The sequence below is a fragment of the Eurosta solidaginis genome, chromosome 4 (genome assembly GCF_040869045.1).
Source record: "Eurosta solidaginis isolate ZX-2024a chromosome 4, ASM4086904v1, whole genome shotgun sequence".
Taxonomy (NCBI): Eukaryota; Metazoa; Arthropoda; class Insecta; order Diptera; family Tephritidae; genus Eurosta; species Eurosta solidaginis.
The window spans coordinates 176,845,629-176,869,246 of NC_090322.1; the positions used below are offsets into that span (position 1 = coordinate 176,845,629).

At 37.2% G+C, this 23,618-nt stretch overlaps 1 protein-coding gene across 4 annotated transcripts in view; it reads left to right on the forward strand.

The window, feature by feature from the left end:
- The window catches only part of CAH3 (Carbonic anhydrase 3), a 107,022-nt gene extending 84,723 nt beyond the window's left edge, over nucleotides 1-22,299 (forward strand). For 2 of the 4 annotated variants that reach the window (XM_067783951.1, XM_067783952.1), the window contains exons 2-4: nucleotides 8,845-9,660; nucleotides 9,714-9,865; nucleotides 14,100-22,299. In XM_067783951.1, coding sequence (XP_067640052.1) covers nucleotides 9,186-9,660; nucleotides 9,714-9,865; nucleotides 14,100-14,240 — 768 coding nt within the window. In that variant the 5' untranslated portion in view covers nucleotides 8,845-9,185 and the 3' untranslated portion in view covers nucleotides 14,241-22,299. Of the gene's footprint in view, nucleotides 1-6,937; nucleotides 7,069-8,844; nucleotides 9,661-9,713; nucleotides 9,866-14,099 lie in introns of those variants that run through there. The other 2 variants (XM_067783953.1, XM_067783954.1) reach the window with 2 other exon arrangements.
- Nucleotides 22,300-23,618: the final 1,319 nt, after the last annotated feature.

Consider the following 23,618-nt stretch of genomic DNA (forward strand, 5'->3'; position numbering starts at 1 on the left):
GAAAGGGGCTAGAAATTAGTCCATTCAGTAGTTTAGCCATAAATAATACGCCTAGCATTTCTCTACGGCTAGCGAAAGTTGGAAGATTGATAAGCCTTAACCGACTAGTATAAGGTGGAAGATTATATGCAGAGTCCCAATGAAAATTCCTTAAAGAAAAAAGTAAAAGTTGCTTCTGTATTGACTCAAGCCTATCTGCATGAACTTGATATCGTGGATTCCAGACTACTGATCCATATTCTAGTATCGGTCTAACTAATGTGGTAAAAAGGGCTTTGGTTACATAAGGGCAGGCATGCTTAACGAACGAAACGATATCATTTCGTTACGATAATCAACGCTAATAAACGAAACGAAGTCACTTCGTTTCGTTTATTAACGTTAAGAACGTCAAATTAACGTTAATTTGACGATCTTAACGTTAATAAACGAAACAAAGTGACTTCGTTTCGTTTATTAGCGTTGATTATCGTAACGAAATGATATCGTTTCGTTCGTTAAGCATGCCTGCATAAGGGTCACTAAATTCTTTAGACCATCTCTTCACGAATGATAGAACACCTCTAGCCTTATTGGCAGTAGTCATAATATGAAGGTTGAAACTAAGTTTAGCATCCATCGTGACTCCCAAGTCAACAAAATAATTTACTGATGCAATACAAAAATTATCAATTACGTAAGAGGCTGCTGGCAAAGATCTCCGAGAGAGGCACATGAACTTACATTTATTGATGTTCAGCGGCATTGAATTCGCGTTGCACCAAGCAACTAAGCAGTTTAAATCCGCTTGAAGCAATGGACGTTCTTCAATAGACTCATAAGACCTAAAAAGTTTTACATCATCAGCATACATTAAAATTTTGGAATATTTTATTATGGTACAGATATCATTAATAAATAGCAAGAACAGAATTGGACCGAGATGACTGCCCTGTGGAACGCCAGAGGGAACATTAATGACCTCTGAAAGAGTATTTTTAAAAATTACTTGTTGCGTTCTACCGCAGAGATAAGAAGATATCCACTGAGTGAGACCTGGTTGGAAACCAAGTCGATCCAGTTTGTTGATAAGCAATGAAACTTTGTCAAATGCTTTACTGAAATCAGTGTAAATAACATCGGTGTGAAGATTTTCTCTAAATCCATTAGAAACATGCGTTGTGAATTCAAGTAGGTTGGTAATGGTAGATTTGCCTCTACAGAATCCATGTTGAGAGTCTGCAATCAATGCAGAAATGGAAAATGTTAGCTGATTAGTAACAATGGCTTCAAACACCTTTGGAATGGCAGACAATTTTGCAATTCCTCGATAATTTTCTACACATGACCTACTGCGGTTTTTGTGGAGGGGTATTAGAAAAGATTCCTTCCAAGCAGAAGGAAAAACTCCATGTTTTAGGGACATGTTGAATAAATCAGTTAGGGGCAGATAAATGTGTTCTGCACATCTTTTGAGGAAACATGTGGGAATTAGATCAGGACCGTATTTATAAGATTCCTTCGAAGAAGTTAAATATGTAAGAACCTCTTCTGGAGATATTGATGGAATATTAATTGCGTTAAGTGAGTAAAGTTGATACGGGTATTCACTAGACAAAGAAAAAAATTCAGCGGAATAGTTAGATTTGAAAAATTGTGCAAATAAATTAGCAATAACTTGATCGTCGCTAGAGAAATCATCACCGCTTCTTTTTCCAGTTTGTTTCACCATACCTGTAGTAAAATCGTTAGACATTCAAGCCCCTTTTTAATAAATCTTGTCCAAACTTTGGCAGCAAATATTTCTTTGACGGATCACGAACTTCGGGATTTGTGTGCCTGGCGGATTGATTTTAATCCTAAAAACCCTATAAAAGAATCGTTGTACAAAATATCTAGCAATCATACCAAAGAGCAAATTGTCTTGGAAACTCCTTGGGATAGATAGGGCAAAGAAAGCCGCCATGGCACTTTGTATGCATATATATATCTGCACTTGTTCCAAAAAAACGTCCTATGTCCAAACTCCTTTGCAGAGCACCCTATCTCAGAAACGTTTTCAAGAACGCCCTTTTTCAGCTTAAGATGTATTGCGTTTTTGCTGAGATAAAACGTTTTTAAACAAATTCTGATATAGGGCGTTATACAACCGAGTTCTGAAGATGGAAGCTTTCGATTACGAAATAAATTTTGAAAGTTTGCGTGGCATCTATCTGTCGATAGTACTATTAAATTCTAATGAACGAACACATTTACTAGTATTAGTATGGTTCGCTACGTGGGCAAACGTGCTAAGTCCACTTGTTATGAACCTTGAAAATTGAAATCACCTACAAAATGATGTCACTTGAGCCAGAGTGACACAGCTATGTTTATGAAGCTGATTGTCTCCTCTGGAAGTAGGCGGTATATGTGCAGTAAGAGAAGTGACATTATTGGCCTATACTGCAAATCTGTATAAAGCAGTTGTCTGCCGGTATGTAAGCTCAGTTTTTTTTGCGAGAGGGCTGAAAAATACCTAATGCACCATAATTGCTGCCGTCGCAACCGTGTATCCGTAGACTAAAAAACAGCCCCAGTTTTGGAATAGACGCCCACCCTGATACCACTTATGCATTACTTCAGGGTGGCGTTTCATATTTCTCATTTTTTAAGTGCCTACTGTTGTCCCTGCGTCCATGTTCCCACTATTTGCTCTGAGTGTCGATTTAATCGCCACTGCGCATTTCTCTGCGCTCCCTCTCAGCATCCATCAGGCGCGTCAATGGCATTTTGCTCACTGCAATCCAGCATTCCTACCTGTTGCACATTTCTGATACTAAATTTCTCCTGGTAGGTTCCTACCAAAAACTCTATATAAGGTGAGTCTTTCCTCGTAAAAACGGAGACAGTGCAACCGACGTGTTCTGCGTTTTCTAACTCCGTGGTACACCTTGGGCAAAGAGAATCTCCCTCTACCCTACGCTATGAAGTGCTGTTTGAAAGTTAACTCAGAGTCAACGTGCACTCCTAAGTATTTTAGAGACTCCTTTGATGTGATTTCATGATCCCCAACAGTTGAGACTAACTCGTTCGCCGACCGTTTGCAGCAATACCCCTTCTGTCTTTTGGCTAGCCAATTCCAGTCCCGTATTGGTCAGCCATTCCTTTATTCCTCCTACGGCGTCACTACATAATGCTTGAAGCAGGCCCAGTTTCTTGGCCACTACTACCACTGCGATATCATCAGCATATATGCAAGCTCAGCTGAAACTGTAATTTTTAGTATGCTCTTTAATCTAGAGGCAGTTGTGGTTGCATGCGTGTTGAATCAGATACACCTTTCAGAACACTTAAGACTTCTGGGTGGTGCTGATAGTCGATAGCGGAGTACCACCGACGTAAATATTCAACAATTTTGCCACTTGGTGGAATTTCTTTTTATTGCTGAGGTATATAACTTTCAGATTTTGTTCATTACACTTTATTCGAGTTTGTGTTTATCCAGAGTTGAAATTTTTTTTCTCACAAAAATATTGAAATCCCTAATAAAATAATGCAACCCCCTAATAAACATGTACACATGTTTACATATTTCGTTTGTCCTGACGTTTTGAAGTCGATATGAATAATTGAATAAAAAATAACGGTATATTAGCCGTGTTTTTTAACACGCGCGTATACGTTTCGTTTGCGCGTGTTAAAAAACGCCTATCTTCGCTTAGATAATGCTTAGGAGACCCATCTAGCGGCTGTGGTAAAACAACTAGCTACAGCAACAGGGTGTACCGAAAAGCGGAGACGCAACGCTCTGATGGCCATAGGGTATAACATATAGCTGAATCAGTTGCGATGAATTGTGGACACACATATAATACATAGAATTAGTGTACAGAGTGAAACAAAGACACATATTTCAGTTACATCTGAGTATAATGCGTATTGAAATTTAGTAGGACAAAATTTATGCGCAGCAATTTCAGAGGTGTATTTATAGTTTGTCTCTTAGCAGTCAATATAAAGTTTAAGCGTAAACGGATATACGCGTGTTAAAAAACACGGCTATTGTTCAACAGCAGTTATGCCATCAGTCAAACAAACTCAATTCGCCATGATAGAAGTTATTTATTTTAATGATTCTCCGATTGCAATCATTTATACATAAAATAAATAAAATCAAATGCGCTAAATATGAACTGTAAATATGGAACGTTCTGCGTCAACAAAGATCAGCTTAGGCATGTCAGTCGTAAGTCGTACCTAGTATCATAATGGTACTAATTTATGGAATATACCGGATCAATATTCACCAAAGGACTATCATTATCATCGATAATACTCCGCAAAACCTTCGAAGAGGCGTAGCATAACCTGATTAAGGTTCAGTTGGTCTTATATATGACTATCAATAGAAATTTTACGCCTTCAACGATTTTATTTAATTGTCTGATCAACACCCTAGATTGATGAGGAGTGTGATGACTTGTACCTAGGACCTACCTAATTATTTTCTAGCTTTTATTATTATTATTACTTCATGTAAGTATTGTTTTCAATAAAACATTTTTTTTTATTATTTTATTTTCAAGTTTTTAGTCTTTATTTAATTGTCCATTATTTCTCATTCTATTTAGTTCATTTAGTGACTCATTATTACAAGGACTTTTTCCTGACAATTTGCTACAATCTAAGTCCTCAATACATAATCCTTCCCAAGACTTTACTCGACACTGCGCCACATATGCTTGTCTCTCCTCGAACTCCAAAATATTTTGATGTCACTTCTACCGGACTGTATGTAATATTTGTTCAAAATATGAGCCAAATCGGACATCATAGGTCGCTTTCTATTCATGTATGTATTATGTGTTCCAAATATGGATCAAATCGGATCACAAATTAACGTTGCCAAATGTCCCGTATTGGCCGGGACATCCCATATTTTTCACAAATTTTAAAGTGTCCCGCCGAAAAATGCTATGTCCCGGCATTTTCACAATATCAAAATTATTAAATTATAATCTGCTACGAAACATGGCCATATTGGCGGCTTCGACTGTATTCAGGTCATTAGCATATTGCATGCAACTCTGAAAAGAAGAAAAGTTCATCCCTACTGTGGTTTTTAATATTAGCCGTGTTTTTTAACACGCGTATATCCGTTTACGCTTAAACTTTATATTGACTGCTAAGAGACAAACTATAAATACACCTCTGAAATTGCTGCGCATAAATTTTGTCCTACTAAATTTCAATACGCATTATACTCAGATGTAACTGAAATATGTGTCTTTGTTTCACCCTGTACACTAATTCTATGTATTATATGTGTGTCCACAATTCATCGCAACTGATTCAGCTATATGTTATACCCTATGGCCATCAGAGCGTTGCGTCTCCGCTTTTCGGTACACCCTGTTGCTGTAGCTAGTTGTTTTACCACAGCCGCTAGATGGGTCTCCTAAGCATTATCTAAGCGAAGATAGGCGTTTTTTAACACGCGCAAACGAAACGTATACGCGCGTGTTAAAAAACACGGCTATTGTCAATGCTTGACATTTCGCACACCTAAATATTCATTTTGCATGGGGAAGTGTTGTGTTTTAAAATAACGTTTGCAAAATGAATCCATAGAATATTGAATTCGCATTAAACACAGTAAACATATTAATTGTTAGCCTATTTCATAAAAATATTTGTTATAAATAAATGAGTTTAAAAAGTTTAATTCTATCTAAAAATAATTTCGCCGAAATGAGCAACACATACAAATATATACATAGGTGTTTGTAATTTTTCAAATGTCCCGGAAAAATCCCGGGAATTTGGTTCAAATTTGAGGTTTGTCCCGGGAATCCGAAATAAAAATCTGGCAACCATACCACAAATACGAAAATTTTGAATAGTCCGATCTTTGCGCCACCCAGCGGCGATTTTTTCACAGGCCATTTTCTATTCTTGTATGTATTATGTGTTCCAAATATGAGCCAAATCGGACCACAAATGTGATTTTTGTGAATATCTCGATCCCTGCGCCACCTAGCGGCGATTTTTTCATAGGTCGCTTTCTATTGTTGTATGTATTATGTGTTCCAAATATGAGCCAAATCGGACCACAAATACGATTTTTGTGAATATCTCGATCCTTGCGCCACCTAGCGGTGCTTGTAGCTTATCGGGAAGTTACTTAAATTTAAATTACAAAATTCGTTCACAACGGCCGTGCAGCCTGTCAAGTCAAGCTGAATAAAACCGTTTAAAAAACTATACGCTCGTTTTCTGTAGACAGGATCCGACTAAGGTGCGGTTTTTGAGTGCGAGTTAAAACTCTAGTCAAAGTTGACTTGTGTACATTTCTTACTTCGGCCGCTTAAACTGAGATGAGTAGCAACATTTTATGTTATCGCACCCGGTGGCAAGGTTAAGCTCTCCTCAACTTTAACAGGAGTTTAAAGTCGCGCTGATAAACCGGACCTACTTACATGTCTGCTCCTACTTCCTGCTAAATATATCATCCTAACTCTGAATACACATCTGTTATTCTCCAACAGCGGCATATATGCACATACATCTCCTCGCCAAGTTTGCCTTATTAACGGAAAGTAAAGTCAGCGAGTAAATAAAATGAGGTAGATAAATCTCTCTGGTGGTAATTTTTTAGAATGCCAATAAATTTCATACGAAATAAATTCTTTTTCTAAGAGTTTGTGACGGCTGACTCAAAAATTTAAACGTTAATAATAGAAAAGCTGCGAAACGGCTGTCTTTGTTGACGAGGAACGCCCCATTTATAGAAATTTCCTCTATTTGCCACGTGAACAAACAACATGCAGCCAATTATACCAATAAATAAGAATCACAGGTACCGGCTTTTCAGTCATAAAAGTGCATTGTGTATCATAAAATGACTATCTCTCTTAAGAAATGTACAGTGGCTCTAAAGTTATTATTATTATTATTAAAGTTATTATTAAAAAAGTGCTATTTTTTCCAAAAATTTTGCGAATTAAAGTTTCTATATTACTTAGCACACAATTCAAAAAGTTTAAATTAAAAGCTCGAAATATTTATAGTTCAACTAATTACAGTTTTGTGTTAACTTTATTTGAGGTACTCACAATCCCTTTTAGTGGCAAATTATGTATAAAGCAGCGAGTCAGTTCTCGTGTGAACCAAAATTCCTATCATGTAAGAGCATTCATTCACTTCAGTGTGTGGCAGTAAACCTCAATGCCTTTATGAAATTTTTGGTATTAAATAGTGGTGACTGTGAACTGTGTGTACATAATCTGGCCCTTAATATTGAAAATATTTAAATTTACCAAAATAAAAAATATTAAATTTTGCCAAATCGAGACTGTGAGCATCCCTTTGTTTGCCAACATTTTATAATTGACAATTTGAGATTATATACATACATTAGAATGGGTCGATTTATTAACCAATATCGCGCCATAGATTTTTCGTTAGGATTTGGGCTCAGGAAAAAAAGTTCCACTAGGCATACCCAAAAAAATAATTTTCGAGCCTGCGAAAAAAAAAAAATGGCGAAAGGGTAAATTTTTCGACCAAAACACTCTCCAAAACCCAAAAAAATATTTCTTCTTCAAAAAACTGTTATCGCCAACGTTTTTACAACAGTTTCTTTGGAAAAAAAAATATATATTTTTGGGTTTTGGAGAGTGTTTTGGTCGAGAAAAATTGACCCTTTCGCCATTTTTTTTTTTCGCAGGCTCGAAAATTATTTTTTTGGGTATGCCTAGTGGACCTTTTTTTTCTGAGCCCAAATCCTAACGAAAAATCGATGGCGCGATATTGGTCAACTTTCGTCCATACAAATCGACCCGACCCAATATACATACATACATATTTTACAGTTTTCTTGCTTTTATACTCAGCGTATATTGACTTTGGTAATATAACGGTTAATCGTAACAGCATAAAGGAATAGTGATAATATACATATCAAGATGCTCAGGATGAATAAAGGAATTGATTTATCCATGTCCGTCCGTCCGTCTGTCTGTGCACAATTTGGTATATGGGTTCCTTGCAACTCATCTCCCATTGCTATTTCAAATGAGCGAAATCGGATGATAACCACGCCCACTTTTTACATATCCATATAATATTTTGGAAAACGCAAAAAACCTGATTATTTAGTAAACAATTTGACATTTGATGTGTAGACTGATATTGAGACTGTTGATAAAAATTTGAAAAAATTTTGAAAATGGTCTTAGCACCGCCCACTTGAGTGTATTTGAGTTTGACCAATGATACTTTTTATTTGTGTGGGTAATATTGATCAAGATCTAAGGAAATTTTGTGTTCATTATGGCCATTATGTAATTATGATTATGGCATTCTGTTTACTATGAATTTAGGACTATTTAGAGGCTGTTTTGGAAACTTTTTTTGCATCCTTATGGGCCTGTTATGTAACATTTGGGATTGCTTCGGCATAGTTCCGATATTGGTTTCGGGAGGAGCTCAAGCCTATTTTGGGAATATTTGGGAATCAATTCTGCTTTGTTGATTTTTCTACAGGGTGGACAATTTGGCAAAGGACGGAATCGTTCCAATACACACAGTCATACAAAAGATTGATTTCTATGTATTTTCCAGACGATTCCAGAATGGTTTTGGGATGAGTTTAGGATCAATATCGAGACCATTTGAGTTTGTTTTCCTGATCAATTCCTAATTATCCGAGGACTGTTTCCAGATCCTTTCAGTATTTCGGAGTGTTTTAAGGTTCATATAAGGACTTAATCCCGATTGCTATCCGACTTAAATGACACCTTAATATGAACCACCTAATTTTTGCTTTTAATGTTTGTAACAGTTCAATAATCTAGTTTTTTCTTCTAATTCTCATTTCAGTTCTCAGCCGACTAAATTGGATACTTCTTTGTGAACGTGTAACAAATAAAATTCGCCATCACGTCGCAGCACGCTTTAATAACCATTAAACACATTATTTGTGTATACAAGGTGAAGAAAAAATTCATCGAACCTGTAAATAATACATAAGATAATCGGACACCGTACATCAGACGGCATTCAGCTTTGTATAAACACCAAAACACTCACTTAGTCGCAGGTGACTAGTCATTACATCATTCATCGCGCATACGCACTGTAGAACGCCACGATAACTAAATCAGCTGACTCAGCTTTTTCGTAACGCTTCTTACAAATCGACTCTACGAATTACAAACATAATGCCCGTTCAATCTCCAATTGCTATAAGTAATCGTACAATTGAACATGTTGATGATGTGGATCCATTGGAATATCATGGACATTGGGAACCAGTTGGTATAGCACGCGTACAAAATACTGGCACATCGGCTGTGGTAACATTTGCCAAACGTAAGGAGCAACCGTATATTAAAGGCGGCTACTTGCTTGATAATAAATATATATTTGAGCAATTGCATTTCCATTGGGCGGATACGGATGAATCGGGCTGTGAGCATACACTCGAAGGTGTCAAATACTCCATGGAAGCACACGCAGTTCATTACAATTCCAAATATAAAGATTTTACAGAGGCGAAAAATAAACCAGATGGTTTATTGGTGGTGGCTTTCTTTATACAGGCGTGTGGTGATAAGGATTGTCCTGAATTCAAGAAGATCACTGAAGGTATACGCATAGTTCAGAAAATTCATACAAGCGCTTCACTGGATTCCGGTTAGTATTTGTTGCATTTGGTTTGATATGAATTTATTTCTAATTCATTTTAGTATCTAAACATATAGATTGTCTGTCTTGGATTGGCTTGCAAGAGCTTAGTAAACATTATTACACATATAAAGGATCTCTCACTACAGCACCATACTTTGAGAGTGTCACTTGGATTATTTATCGTACGCCGATATATGTCTCCAGGGGACAGGTGAGTGTGGAGTAACAACATCTTATTGGAGTTCTAGGGAATATATTTTGGGATGACAGCTCATTGTATAGAAATAATAATACATACATATATCATCGGCCTATAAGCCAAGCAAGTTTATGGAGGACCAAGTGAAAGGAAGAGGTTTTGAAAATAACATTATCTACAAAGTTCTGACAAAAAAACGTGTTTAATTTTCGATATCTTAACTTCCTTATAAATGTACTTAATGTGTTTTACCAGTCACCGACCTAGACGTAGTAGTATTTCCAGTAGTCCTGATAAAAACCAAACCAACTCTACTTTATTCTGGTCAAATGTGTGAAGTTGTAGTTAGAAAGCCAAAAGAACATCCAGGAACCATGGATCCAGAAATAGTTTGCTAAATGTATTGCAATTGCAAAACTATATTAAACCTACGTTAATTATCCTATTCAATCGGATATATGACCATTTTACTTGATAAGATCTGAGTGGGACTGGCACGATGTAGGGAAATATAGGAATGGGAATGAATTCTACCTATAAGAAGACCTGCTATCTGTAGAACCGTCTAGGCCATCTCATCTTGGCACTAAAGTAAAGGTAAAGGAGGAGATTGATATTGAGCGGTAAAAGTTTTCATACAGGTGGATCGCTTTGTGCAACTCCCTTTTAAGAATCTTTCGGGTCTTCAAAGCATATTCGGCAAAATATGTGCACTAATGCGTTAATAATATTAAATACAGATGGATTTATTGGCAACCCTGATGTCAACCCGACTGTTTGACACCGTCGAAACTTCGGGTCGTCTAATCTAGCATTTTTTCAAAAGTATCTGTAGTTAAAAGTACCTAAAGTGAAGGGTAGCGGGAGACTTGTTGTAACAGGTTAAAGATGTCATATTAGTAGGGCGGCCATGTTGTTGTTGGTTTTGTAGCAGTGCTTCGCCCCATCCAATAGGTGCGACCAAGGACGCAACAAATTAGATGGGGTTACACTGAAAATGACAGCCCTTGGTCGGGAAAAATCCCTAGTCGCTCCGGTACATAGAACCGGCTGCCTTGGGAAGCGCCCATCCAATTGCTTTTCAACTCCGTTCTCATTTTCTGAGCTGAATGAACCTTATAAGTGTGTTTTCGAGGTTGGTAAGTGAGCTCTGTTGTTGTTGTTGTAGCAGTGCTTCGCCCCACCTAACAGCCGCGACCGCTCACAAATTGTCATCAATATCCTCTAACGGGAGTCCAAGGAAACTTGCTGTTTCAACAGGGGTGGACCATAAGGAAAGGGGTGTTAGAGGCGTTGGTTCCACATTACAATTAAAGAGATGGTTGGTGTCATGTGGGGACACATTGCAAGCGGGGCATACATTTTGTATGTCGGGGTTGATTCTGGATAGGTAAGAGTTTAACCTGTTACAGTATCCAGAAGGAAGTTGAGCAAGAGTGACACGCGTTTCCCTGGGGAGTATGCGTTCCTCTTCCGCGAGTTTTGGATACTTTGAGTACTGGATTCACCGGGCAATTCCCGGCATAAAGGTCCGACGCCTGTTTGTGGAGTTCACCAAGGGCCTGCTTGTGTTTTTTCGCTTCATACGGCTGGCTTCTCAGGTGCCGTATTTCCTCAAAATGCTTGCGGAGATGACTCCTTAGCCCCTAGGCGGTGCTGGTTCATCAATCAGATGTCTGTTGGGATGCTCAGGTTTCTGGGTATTCAACAGGAACTGTTTGGTCAGCATCTCATTTCTCTCCCTGATGGGGAGTATTCTCGCCTCATTATGCAGATGGTGTTCTGGGGACATAAGCAGACAGCCCGTGGCAATTCTGAGAGCAGTATTTTGGCAGGCCTGTAGCTTCTTCCAGTGAGTAATTTTTAGGCTTGGCGGCCATATGGGTGACGCGTAGCACGTAATCGGCTGGCTAATTGCTTTGTATGGAGTCATGAGCGTTTCTTTATCTTTTCCCCAGGTACTGCCAGCGAGGGATTTGAGGATTTTGTTACGGCACCGATGCCTGCCGACCACCTAGATAATTTGCGGTCCACCTTTTAAGACATGGGGGAAGGGTAGACCCTTCCAGATCTTCCAGTAACGAGCCGTGGTTGACCGTATCAAAAGCTTTTGATAGGTCTAGCGTTACGAGTACTGTTCTATGGTGGGGGTTTTGATTTAAACCGCAATTTATCTGGGTGCCAATGGCATTTAGCGCGGTGGTAGTGCTATGGAGTTTTCTGTAGCCATGCTGATGAGAGGCTAGCTGCAAATTTGCTCGGAAATAAGGGAGCAAAATGGCTTCAAGTGTCTTTGCTACTGGACGATACGACTCTCCTATGTTAGCTGGTTTACCAGGCTTTAGTAGCGGGACCACCTTGGCCATTTTCCATTTCTCGGGTATGACAAAGGTGGAAAGAGACAGGTTGAAGACATGCGCTAAATATTTGAAACCCTCTTTCCCTAGGCTTTTCAGCATCGGCATGGCTATGCCGTCTGGGCTCACTGCTTTTGATGGTTTAGCGCGACCAATGGCGTCCTCAACCTCTTTAGCGGTGATGGTGATTGGTAACGCGCTGAATTTGTGTTTATGTGCGTGTCTGTTGGCCCTCCGTCTATCTTTGTCGACCGTAGAATGCTTTATATATTGTCGGCAGAAAGCGCTCGCGCATTTTTTCGCATCCGACAGCACTTTGTCGCCAAAGGTGATGGAAACTTTGTCTTTGTGCTTAGTCGGATTCGATAGGGACTTTACGGTGGACCAAAGTTTACCCACACCGGTAAGTGAGCTCTCGATCTAGTTTTTATAATAAGCTGGCCAAGACCATTGAAAAGAGGATCTCCATTTTCCGATTTCAAAGGGACCTTTGATAGTAATAAAGTGATCTGCCTTTATTCCTTTATCACGTACAGAAGTGGGATGCGGCGAAGCACTGCTACAACAACAACAACCTCATCGAGTCGAGACAAAACGAAGTTTTATTCCGATACCATAATTTAAACTAAGCCACAAAAGCAAATTGCTCATCTATTACAAGAGCGTGCAATTGCTAGTGTACACTGATGTGAAAGAAAAATGGTACTAAGATTGCACAACGACAGAAACTGGACTGTCTCCAAACCAATTGTCCAATACATCGGATGCTTTGGGATTTAGGGGTGGCACCTTTTTTTCTGGCTCGTGTAAAGATCTGAAAAAATTGATTTTGTGGTGAGTCGACAAGTGTTTTTTTATGAGTAGACACTTCAGTGTTGAAGTTCTCTTCCGACGTTCAAAAATCATGTTATAAACATATATACTGTGCACAATCAAGCACGTTATTGTCATCAGCTAAGATGCCAACCGGATTTGTTTTAGAGAAGAATTCGTCGGGAGGTTTATATACTTTCCCGTAAAGCTAGCGACGAGTATAGGAGTAGAATGGGTGATGAACTGTTCAAAAAATATTCCTCTCGTCACCTGTCTGTAGTGGAGTATAATTTGGCGTTGCCAATTAGTCTAAAGAAGAGAGGCCGAGCTTTGTTGCGGGAAAGTCAACAACGTCGAGGTGCTTAAGAGCCATTTAATTAGCAAATTATTGGCGATCACCGTGTTCTAATGTGCAGTGTGATTGCCTACAAAAACGAAGAACCCAGATTTAAATACAGGCAGGTAACCTCAAAAATGGCCCAGAAAAATATTCAAGGGTTGTGTAGTGCAACCCTTTCAGGTTGCCAGCGCAATATATAGCTTCTCCAAACCCAATTGTCAACCTCACCTATTCGCGACCCCGAACTCCTCATGGATCTAGGGTGTGGGAGGGCGGTAGGGCCTAGGTTTCTGGGTAGTAAACAGAAATTGCTTGGTTAGCATTTTATTTGTCTCCCTAAATGGGAGTACTCTCGCCTCATTGTGAAGATGGTGTTATGGGGACATAAGAAGACAGCCCGTAGCGGTTCAGAGGGCAGTATTTTGGCAGACCTGTATTTTGTTCCAGTGAGTAACCTTTAGGCTGGGCGACCATATCGGGGACACGTGGCATGTAACCCCATTTAATTTCAAAAGAGGTCGATTTCGCCAGTGTCTTGAAAACTGAGTATTTTTTGTAACGAAAAGCTGTTCAGCAAAAATGCATATGTTTTCGGAGTCCGTATAGGAACTTCGGCCCAGCAAATTGTAAGATAAGTTTAAAAAAGTTAATAGGCATGCCAACCTATGATCGAGTAGAATAAGATCGGCTACTTCTAGTACTTTTATGCTAACCATTTTGCTTTCTCCTTACACAGGTACAGGTATTTCGCAATTTACAATCATGCCCAAAAGACGAAAGCAAAAAAATAGTTAATAATTATCGTGAAATTCAACAACCACACAAGGATCCAGAAGTTTATTTCGCACGCAACGCTAAACCAAAGTCAAAATTATGATTTGCTGCATCAACCAAAAAGAATAAAAGCAAAGCTTAGTTAAGTAAGAAAAGCTGCAGCTTAACAGCAGCCGCACACTTAGGAGAAGTGATAAAGAGCCATTGTGGAAAAGCAAAGCTTAAAATAAATATTTTAATACTTACACACATACACACACACACAAGTATATCATAACACATAGCAAAAGGAATTGAAGTGTACAAGAACTTGACAAACTGTTCACTTCGCTAAATCTTATTTAATACTTTTGTATGTAGAACGTACACATGAATCAATAAGTTGCAATATTTAGTTTAGGTTGACACTTCCCAGCGGACCAAATGCTCACAAATGATACCCCATTTGAGCGTTTTACGTTATTCAACCGGATAAAACTCTCGCAAACGCATCAAAAAACGATAGCAATATGATTCGTATGTCGTTAATTTTGTGGCAGTGAAAGTATTGTTTACGATAGTCGCAACAAATAAAGCTAGCGAGTCTGAAGCAATATTTTTGTTAGGTTTTTTTGATACTTCTGCGTAGTCGGATAAAATATCTCATTTGATACTTTTTCAACTGCAATACAACTTGTTTACGGGTTTTTTGCGATAAAAATAAAGTTTCTATCTTCTTTTGTTCACATATGAGCTCACTTCTGAGGATTTTGCGAGTCTCGCAAATTAATCAAGCTTGGTCCACTGGGTTAGCTTTCTACAACAATCAATTATCGCACACACACCCACACACACACACACACATATATATATATATATATATATATATATATATATATATATGTACAATATCCCTGCAAAATATCGTGGAGGATGTGATTAATTTATGTTGTATTGGAGTACTTTTAAGTTATCCTCCACGATCTTATTTTACCCGTATCTTGCACGATGCGCTATTGGTGCTCATACGTTAATACGTCAAAACCGATTGCATAAAGCCGTAGTTACCCACCGACGTGTGTAACGTACGTATACATATGCCGTACGTACACAAATTTGAACGAAATTTATGCCCGTAATGGCAACGAAAAAAATGTGGCCATTGACCTGTTTGAATGCATGCATATGGAAACATCAACTTTTTCTATTTTAATTTTTGATGTTGTAAAAGGCTGGAATTAATATTAAATAAGTATAAATAGATTACATATTTATAATCTGCACTTCTACATAATTATTTCGAATTATTTTCACAATTTATCAAACTTTAATTTGGTGTTTTTGCATAAAACTGCAAACGGTCAAAAATTAGCGCACAAAAGTTTACTAGGCAACTCTGTCTAGTGAGAGAGCGATCAGTTGGCATGTTCTTACGCAGGGCCGCCGAGAGAAAATCCGGGCCCCCATACTAAAATGAACAAATTCTCAAAATCAAAATTACCATTTTTTTGTATATACATACATGTACATATATTTAAGCGTATACATGCATACATGTACATATATCGCTGTATAAGAATTTGCATCATACCGAATTTTTCCGCTGCAACAGAAAACGAATTCAAAATTATGCTACAAAGCCGACGCCAAAAACCAACAACGCCTTATGCGGGATGCAGACCCGTTAAGAGATTTATAAAATTTGTTGTCATTTAAAATGATTGCTATCTACGAAAGGTGATTAAAGGTGTGGTTTGTTTTTTTCTGTAAGCAAAAAGCTTGGATAGCATTTTGAAATTCCTGGGCCCCTCCAAAGCCTGGGCCGGGGTAAATGAACCCTCAGACCCCTCCCCCCCCCCCCCCCTCTCCCTATCCCTCTCGTCGGGCCTTTTCTTACGAAAAAAATCAAAATTGTTTTGATTTCTACGTTCCGGGCTACGTACGTACGTCCGTTGAACGTCGGTGAGTTTTCATTTACATTGTACATTCATAAGATAGGTCGTGTCAGCTGCCACATTTTTTCTACGTACATTCGTGGGTAACTACAGCTTAAATCTGATGTCATGACGTCGCTTTGTTACTTTGAATTGGTTTGGAGAAACTGCGATATTTGCAGGGTTGTACATTGGTCCATACATAAGTAATACACATACGTAGTATATGCTATATAAACATATAATTATTTTATTTATTTGTTAATTTAATATATACAAATATTAAATATATGTGACCCGGCCTATGAAAAGGTGGCTTACGACTCAAAAAAGAAATTACGAGAAACAGCTGTTAACAGCTGTTTTTTTTTGAGTCATAAGCCACCTTTTCATACGCCGGGTCACATATGTATATATTTATGTGTGTATACAAGTTTTGGTATATGTGCATTTAATCGAATCCTAATCTCAATTTTTGTGTAGCCAATGAAAAAAAAAGAATTTTAGTTCTTTGTCGGTAGTTGTTTATTCTTCAATTGCGCTATCTCACAAAGCTTAAAAGATCCATTCCGATATTCTCCATCATTACTAATTCAGGCTAAATTTAGTCAGATAAATTAATCGAATAAGACTTCGAATCCTATGGATTCAGATCGTTTTCTGACTCATCTTGATTGCTGACTTTTATATCATACTACGACTATATACGACTAAACATACCACTTATTTACTCACCTTTGTGGGAGTGTCTTATATCTCTGCTCTACACGTACTCACTCGGGCTAAGATACATATGCGCCTGGCAATTTCTTGGAATGCCACCGAACCCCGCCCCATTATCTTTATTGAAAAGCAGCTGGATGCCAACCGACCCCAGTTTTGCACCTGTCCGAGTAGTTGTTAAATTAAAATGTAACGCATTCCATCCGCCTCCAAACACTGGAAAAATGGGCTCCAGGGGAAATGAGTCTCCCAAGATAAAAATGAGGTCCGTAACCTGCTCACCAACTGCATCAAAGTATAGTCGTCACGCCTGTTACAAAAACTTAAATCCTTGTTGAGAATGAAAGCAAAAAGAGACTCCACGCTTACGCCGCTATCCGAGCTGCCCATCTGTATACATCTCCGCCTCGCTTTTTAATTGTCAATGTTTGCTCTCTCAATTTTGCAAGGTTATTTCAATGTTTGTTTACTTTGGTTAAACAAATTGCAATTGATATGCCACTCAACTGTCGACAGTATGATCTTTTGAAAACTGTTTACCACTATTGGGTGCCGAGTACGGATCGTCAGCAAACTCTACTGTATAAAGTAAAGTCGGGGCTATTAAGAAAGGGTATCAGAAACGAGACAGTGTGACACCAGAAAAGGTGTAACTGCAAAAATCACTACTCGGACTACATTAAAACAAATAACGGAATTATGGAGCTAGGGGTGGAGTGGGATGGCCTAGAATGAAGGTTTGCTGTGGTCAAATTAAATCGTTCGCGAGATGCTCGAGTTTGTACCTTAATGGTGCTTGTTACAGGAACCTACCGGATCTCTATTCGGCAAAGGACCATCAACCTCGATAACACTCCCCAAAACCATAATGTCAAGCTAAAACAAAATGTCGATACATTAAGATTCATTAAAAAAAATCCGCTCTGCTGTTAAAAAATAAATACAAATCTCCTGTATAATCACATTTTTTTTGGTTACACTTTAACGTTAAGGTTCGATATAAATTTATAAATTATTTAATTTTTTAGTTTTTTTCTATTCCCCTATAACGCAATGCGGGCTCCCATTATGTGTTATGTTCAGTTATCACTTACCTCAAAACTATTAAAACTATTTACTAAGTATATGTTCTAAATCATAATTTATAACACTTTTTAATTACTGTCTTATTTGTTTAATGTACTACGTAATTTTTAGTATAGTGCCGAAATGATAAAAAATATCAAGTCTTCACTGTGAGGTTTATTGCTAGTCAGGTGCTTAAAAAGATTCAACACCATTTAAATTTTGCTGATATTACCAACACAAAATGAAATTTTGGGAAGATATTCGCTTCTAATGCAACATCACTGCACTGAAACATATTTATAACTAGTCAGAAAAAGTTACAGCTCTCTTTGGAAGTGCTTACTAAAACTTTTTAAACAATGTTAAGGAAAAGGAGCAAATCAAAATTAGAAAAATCCAAACAATGAGGTTCAGCCCAAAATAAAATTTCAAAACATAACATTTGTTCTCTAACTGACAGCAGAGCTTTGACACTCCCAAATTCTAAAATCACTCCGGGTTGCATTTCTGTAAGAAGGAAAAAGGGGAATAATTTTTTCCCGTAATGGTAGGAATGGTAGTAGACTAGTATGAAAGGTAGTATGTTAATAGTTATCAATAATTGCTTTTTACAGTATATGCTAACACGCACAGACGAAATAGATAAGTACATATGTGTATACGTATTACTCTACCATACAGATACTTTCGCGGGGACTGCGAATCTTTGCAATAAACAGGTGCAAATTCAAGCTTTTCAAACTTTGTATATGTATTTTGTATTAATTTCTTACAAAACATAATTCTTGTATACTCATATTGTCCGTTAAGTGCACCGGTAAGCAAGACAAGATTTTCACAGGTGCTAGGAATGCGACTTGGAGAAAATTCGCTTCATTCATTCGAGAGAAAATGAACAAACCTCCAAATATTCATAAACAGTTTCAATGGAAAGAATGATTTTATTATAAATATTTTCATTAACATTTTAATTTGAATTTCACTTTGATATAGTTAATTAGGTATAAGTGAATATTAAAATATTTGCTACAACTTGGTTATTTTAACTGAAATATATTGTAACGAATTTAGTGAAATTCCGCTTATTCCAAATATTCTGCTAACGTTCGAATCACTAACCTGTTGAAAAAATAACTCCAATATTTAATAATACAAAAATGGTCGGTATTTATTAGACTACTTGAAAGTACTTCACTTTTATACTATTCGGTTTCCTCGTCGGCATACTGCTAAGCGTTTCTCCTTCTAGAATTTACTACTTGTTTACCAGCTATAAATTCACCAGCTACAAACTACAGATGCACGTTTATAGCTTCTCATATGCGCGTGTATATGTGAGTGATACTTCGACCGATGATTGCATACTTTTGTGAGCATCTCAGATATATGCATGGCTTTGTACATATCTCTCCGCTTCTTGTATGTACATATGTGTAGACATAATGATTGATTTGTTTATGTAGACACAAGTGACTGCTTAGTATCGGCTTAACGCTTGTTTTCATCGGAAAGCGGCGCCGCTTTATTACGACCGCTAAAGAACGCCCGGTATAATCACCGTTTTCAGCGGCACCGCTTTGTTGGAAACTACGAACACTTACGGCAGATGATCCACCCAATTTTATTTTACATTTTTCCTTTTTTTTAATTTTTCCTATTATTTTTTAACTGCACATACAAAAATAAAACATGTTCAAAAACTTTAAATTCAAAAATATTGTTTATTTTATAAATATTTTACAAAATGTTCACCGCTTTGACAATAGCGGTGGCAAAAAACGGTGATGAACGAGTTCCTACCGTCATGACGGCCGTAATATTTATGCCCTGCCGCTATATTACGTTACGGTGAACTTCACCGTCTTCTTAGTTTACACATAATTACTTTTACACTGTAACAATTTTGACAACATGCTCTACCGCTATGCAACGGCCGGTAAATAGCGGCACCGCTTTCGAGGAAACCAAGCTTTTATTAGAAATGAAAGTATGGCTTAGTGTTGCTAATATTCGTCACAATATATTGTGTGTTAAATAATTATCCATTCACAATTTTATTATATGTTATAATACAATTATAGGATTCCTAAAACAATCCCGAATCAGTCTCGAAATAGTTCAAAAATTATCCCTAAATTATGCCAAAATAGTCCAGATTTGGGCCCGAAATAGGCAAAAGTATATCCCGAAAACAATTCCAAAATGATCCGATAATAATCCCGAAATCATTCCGTAATAGTTTCGAAATAATTATTAAAACAATCCCCTAATGATCTGAAGATATTAGAGATAAGTATACCCCGCCGGTAAACGCCGCCTCCGATTTTCGACGTTTTACTCTGTTTGGGTTCCTATATCGATACTCTGAAGAGAGTCTTCGAGTAATTCCACATACATAGGTAACGCGTCGCTTGCTAATTTGATTCGGCTTTTGCTCCTAATAAATAATTAGCCGAACTAAAATATAGGATACAAATTTTCGAAGACTCGCTTAGGAGCTCTGCGCACGATTCGGCCAGTACATTCTTTTTAACTCATTCTTGGGGACATGCAAAATTTTAAACCCCTCTTGGGTCCAGGTTCTTCTACACAAAGTACAGATTGCTTTCGGCATTTCATATTTACTAAATCAATAACAAAGTTCGGAAAGCTAAGGCTTATGTATATCCGAAAGATGATGATATTAAAGCCCCAATATATATATTAAACGCGGTTTATTTGTTTCAAATGCTTAAGCAGTTATTTAAACTCAATTATTTCCTAAAACAACATTCTACATTTATTTAGGTTTATATGCGAAAGACTGAAGCCCATAGGCAGTGAACTATTTGGTATTAGTAAATCTATTTTCGACCAGATTTTCATGATGTGCCAGATCCTGGAGAATCTCACGATAAGAGAATCGACACTCACCACCTTTTTATCGACTTCAAAGCAGCCTTCTACAGCGCGAAAAGAAGTTGTTTGTATGCTGCTATGTCTGAAATTAAGATCCCTGCAAAGTAAATAAGGCTCTGCCAGATGCCCTTGAGCAGTTCTACCAGCTCGGTGACGATTTGGAAGGCCCTCTTCGATCCACTCAAAACTCAATGAGGCTTCAGATAAGCCTCCCTTTCATGAGATTTGTTCAACCTAATATTGGAGAAGATAATTATAGCAGCAGAACTAATCCGTGATGGCACAATCTATTAATTATAAGAGCACATAATTACTGGCGTATGCTGATGATATTGATATTATTCGCCTTAACAAACGCGCCGTGAGTTCTGTCTTCACTGGATTAGATATAGAGGTGAACAAGTGGGTCTTGCAGTAAATGAGAACAAGACGAAAAATTTACTGTCATCAAAAAAAAAAGAATCGGCGCATTCGCATTTCAGACTGTCAGGCACTTCATCCACCTGGGAAGCGGCACATATATGTAAATGTGTGTATGTATGTATGTATATGTGTGTGCTTTCAACTAATTTAAACGGGCTACTAAAAGTGAACTACTTTAAATGTGTGCCGGTCACTCACCATCACAATGGTTTATTTTTGCTTATTCTGAAAAATGGTCACGAATAAATTTTAAATTTATGTTTTATAATTTCTTGTCATACCTCAAAATAAGCAATCGAATTCACAATTAAACAGCAGTAGGGGATATTTCCTAATGCTTAAGACCTGCAAAATCAAGAATAATTCCTGTATATTGCTTCATTATTAAATTTTTGTCTAAACTTACCAAGTTTCATGTGATGAAAACAATTATTTTTTTTCAAGAATAAATAAAAATTACAACATCAAATAGATATGTGTTGCTGAAACATATTTTTATACCAAGATTTCGCCTTTAACTACTTTTTTAAACAAACTTGCCAAGAAGTAACATAGTCAGGGGATGTCAGTTCAACTTGGGAGCAAGATGACCGCAATTGTAAAAAATTTTGACTGTCGAGCAAAACTCTTGTGATTGAATCATGACTCCATTCAAGGTGATGGCAAAACGATTTCAACCCAATTTGCCGTGCAGAAGAATGTCAGGTCAAAAGAAAATTTGCATTAAGCTTGAAACACAATGCCCTGACGCCGCGAAATAAAAGCGACTAACATCGCCTTGTCAAAAATAGAATCCCCATAATTACATGAAGGTGAACACAATGAACGCCAAGAGCAAAATTTACGCGACGTCATTCTGCGACGATAGATTTATTTCTATCGTCGCCGCCGGGCGATGACGACAAACATGCCAAGGGTTGCTGCTGTTCAATTTTTTAAGTATAAAAAAAGAAAACATAATATCCAAAAACAAATTTTTTTTTTTTATTTTTGATTTAATTTCTTAACATTTTTGTTTTGTTTTGTTAATTTCTTAACATTTTGGGGGTGTTTTAGCAGTCAAGTGCTAAAGCAGAGAATTAAAAAAGTTTTAATTGTTTTCATCTTTATTTCTAAATAATGGCCACTCCGAATAAACAGCGTCAATTTCGCCCGGCATTGTGTTTTAAGTAGACGAAATGTCTGGGCGTAATTTGAAAAATGCCATCGCCCGACGCGGCGTATATTGTCGTCGCTCGGCATTGTGTTTCAAGCATTAATTTCGATTAACTGACATCTTGTTGTACTTAGGTGTTGCTTGGAAACTATGAAGAGGGAGCAATCAGCTGATGGAATAACACTACTTGGTACTGAATTCCACTTTACTTCAAGCTTGTTAGCAAATAAAATTGGTATTAACAAACGGGAAGGAGCTGACGATGAAAGGTGCAGGCGATTGAAATTTTGAAGAGTAGTGAAAAATCTCACAATGAAGACAGTGCTACATGTAAGGGCTTACAAAGCATTCCAAAATTGTTCGGAATTCAATTGCAATATGGAATTTTGTTAAAGTTAATATTTGTTTTATTGTATGTATATTTAATTAATGTTTGTTTGTAGTGAGTAGCACATGCGATAATGTATTTTACAGCAATGATTGTTACACGAAATTGTCATATTTTTATATTCCAAAAGAAAAAAAAAATAATAGAATTTGTGCTGTAAGTTGAACTCCTCAAAAAACAATAAAAAAAAAACAAGCAAATTTATATATAAAAAGAAATTATTAAATGTTTATTCATTCCCACTCAGCATTTAGATGATTAAGTTTTGAAATTCCCTACATATAAATACAATTTGATTACTCCTTCTGACTAAATAATAAGTTATCATACAATTGATTTTTGGGAATGTACCTAGCCTTTTGTAGCAATATAGGAGTATTACATATATGTATTTCGAAACGCTTTTTATTCATATTTGATATCATTGTAAAATTGACCTTTAATAGTTTTATTTGACTGCTTTTCACAGTCATTTTCTGATCACATACGTGAATATATTTCAATAGTTTTGGTTGAGATTTTTGAATCATTTTTGAATGCTATTATAATGCATTTATTCTTCATATCTCATTCAAGATAGGATACTACATAATAATCTCATTTCATCAGGGGAAGAAAGCATGCGAAAGTGAGCTATTCGAACCACAGCTAACTCGAAAACAAACTTGACCGATATACACCTGCGACTACAACATCCAACATCAGCATTATCGTCTTCATCTTAAAATACGGATACGATACGGGATGTTGAAGCCGTATTCAGGTATGTCAAGATAGTTTCACTTACCTGGGGTTCAAATAGCTCACAACCTATGCATTGACCAATCATTATGTATTTTCTGGGAAACTGAAGGGGAGAAATGGTTGGGGAAATCTTCGTTCACGAGCAGCATTACATTACTTTTGTCTTGA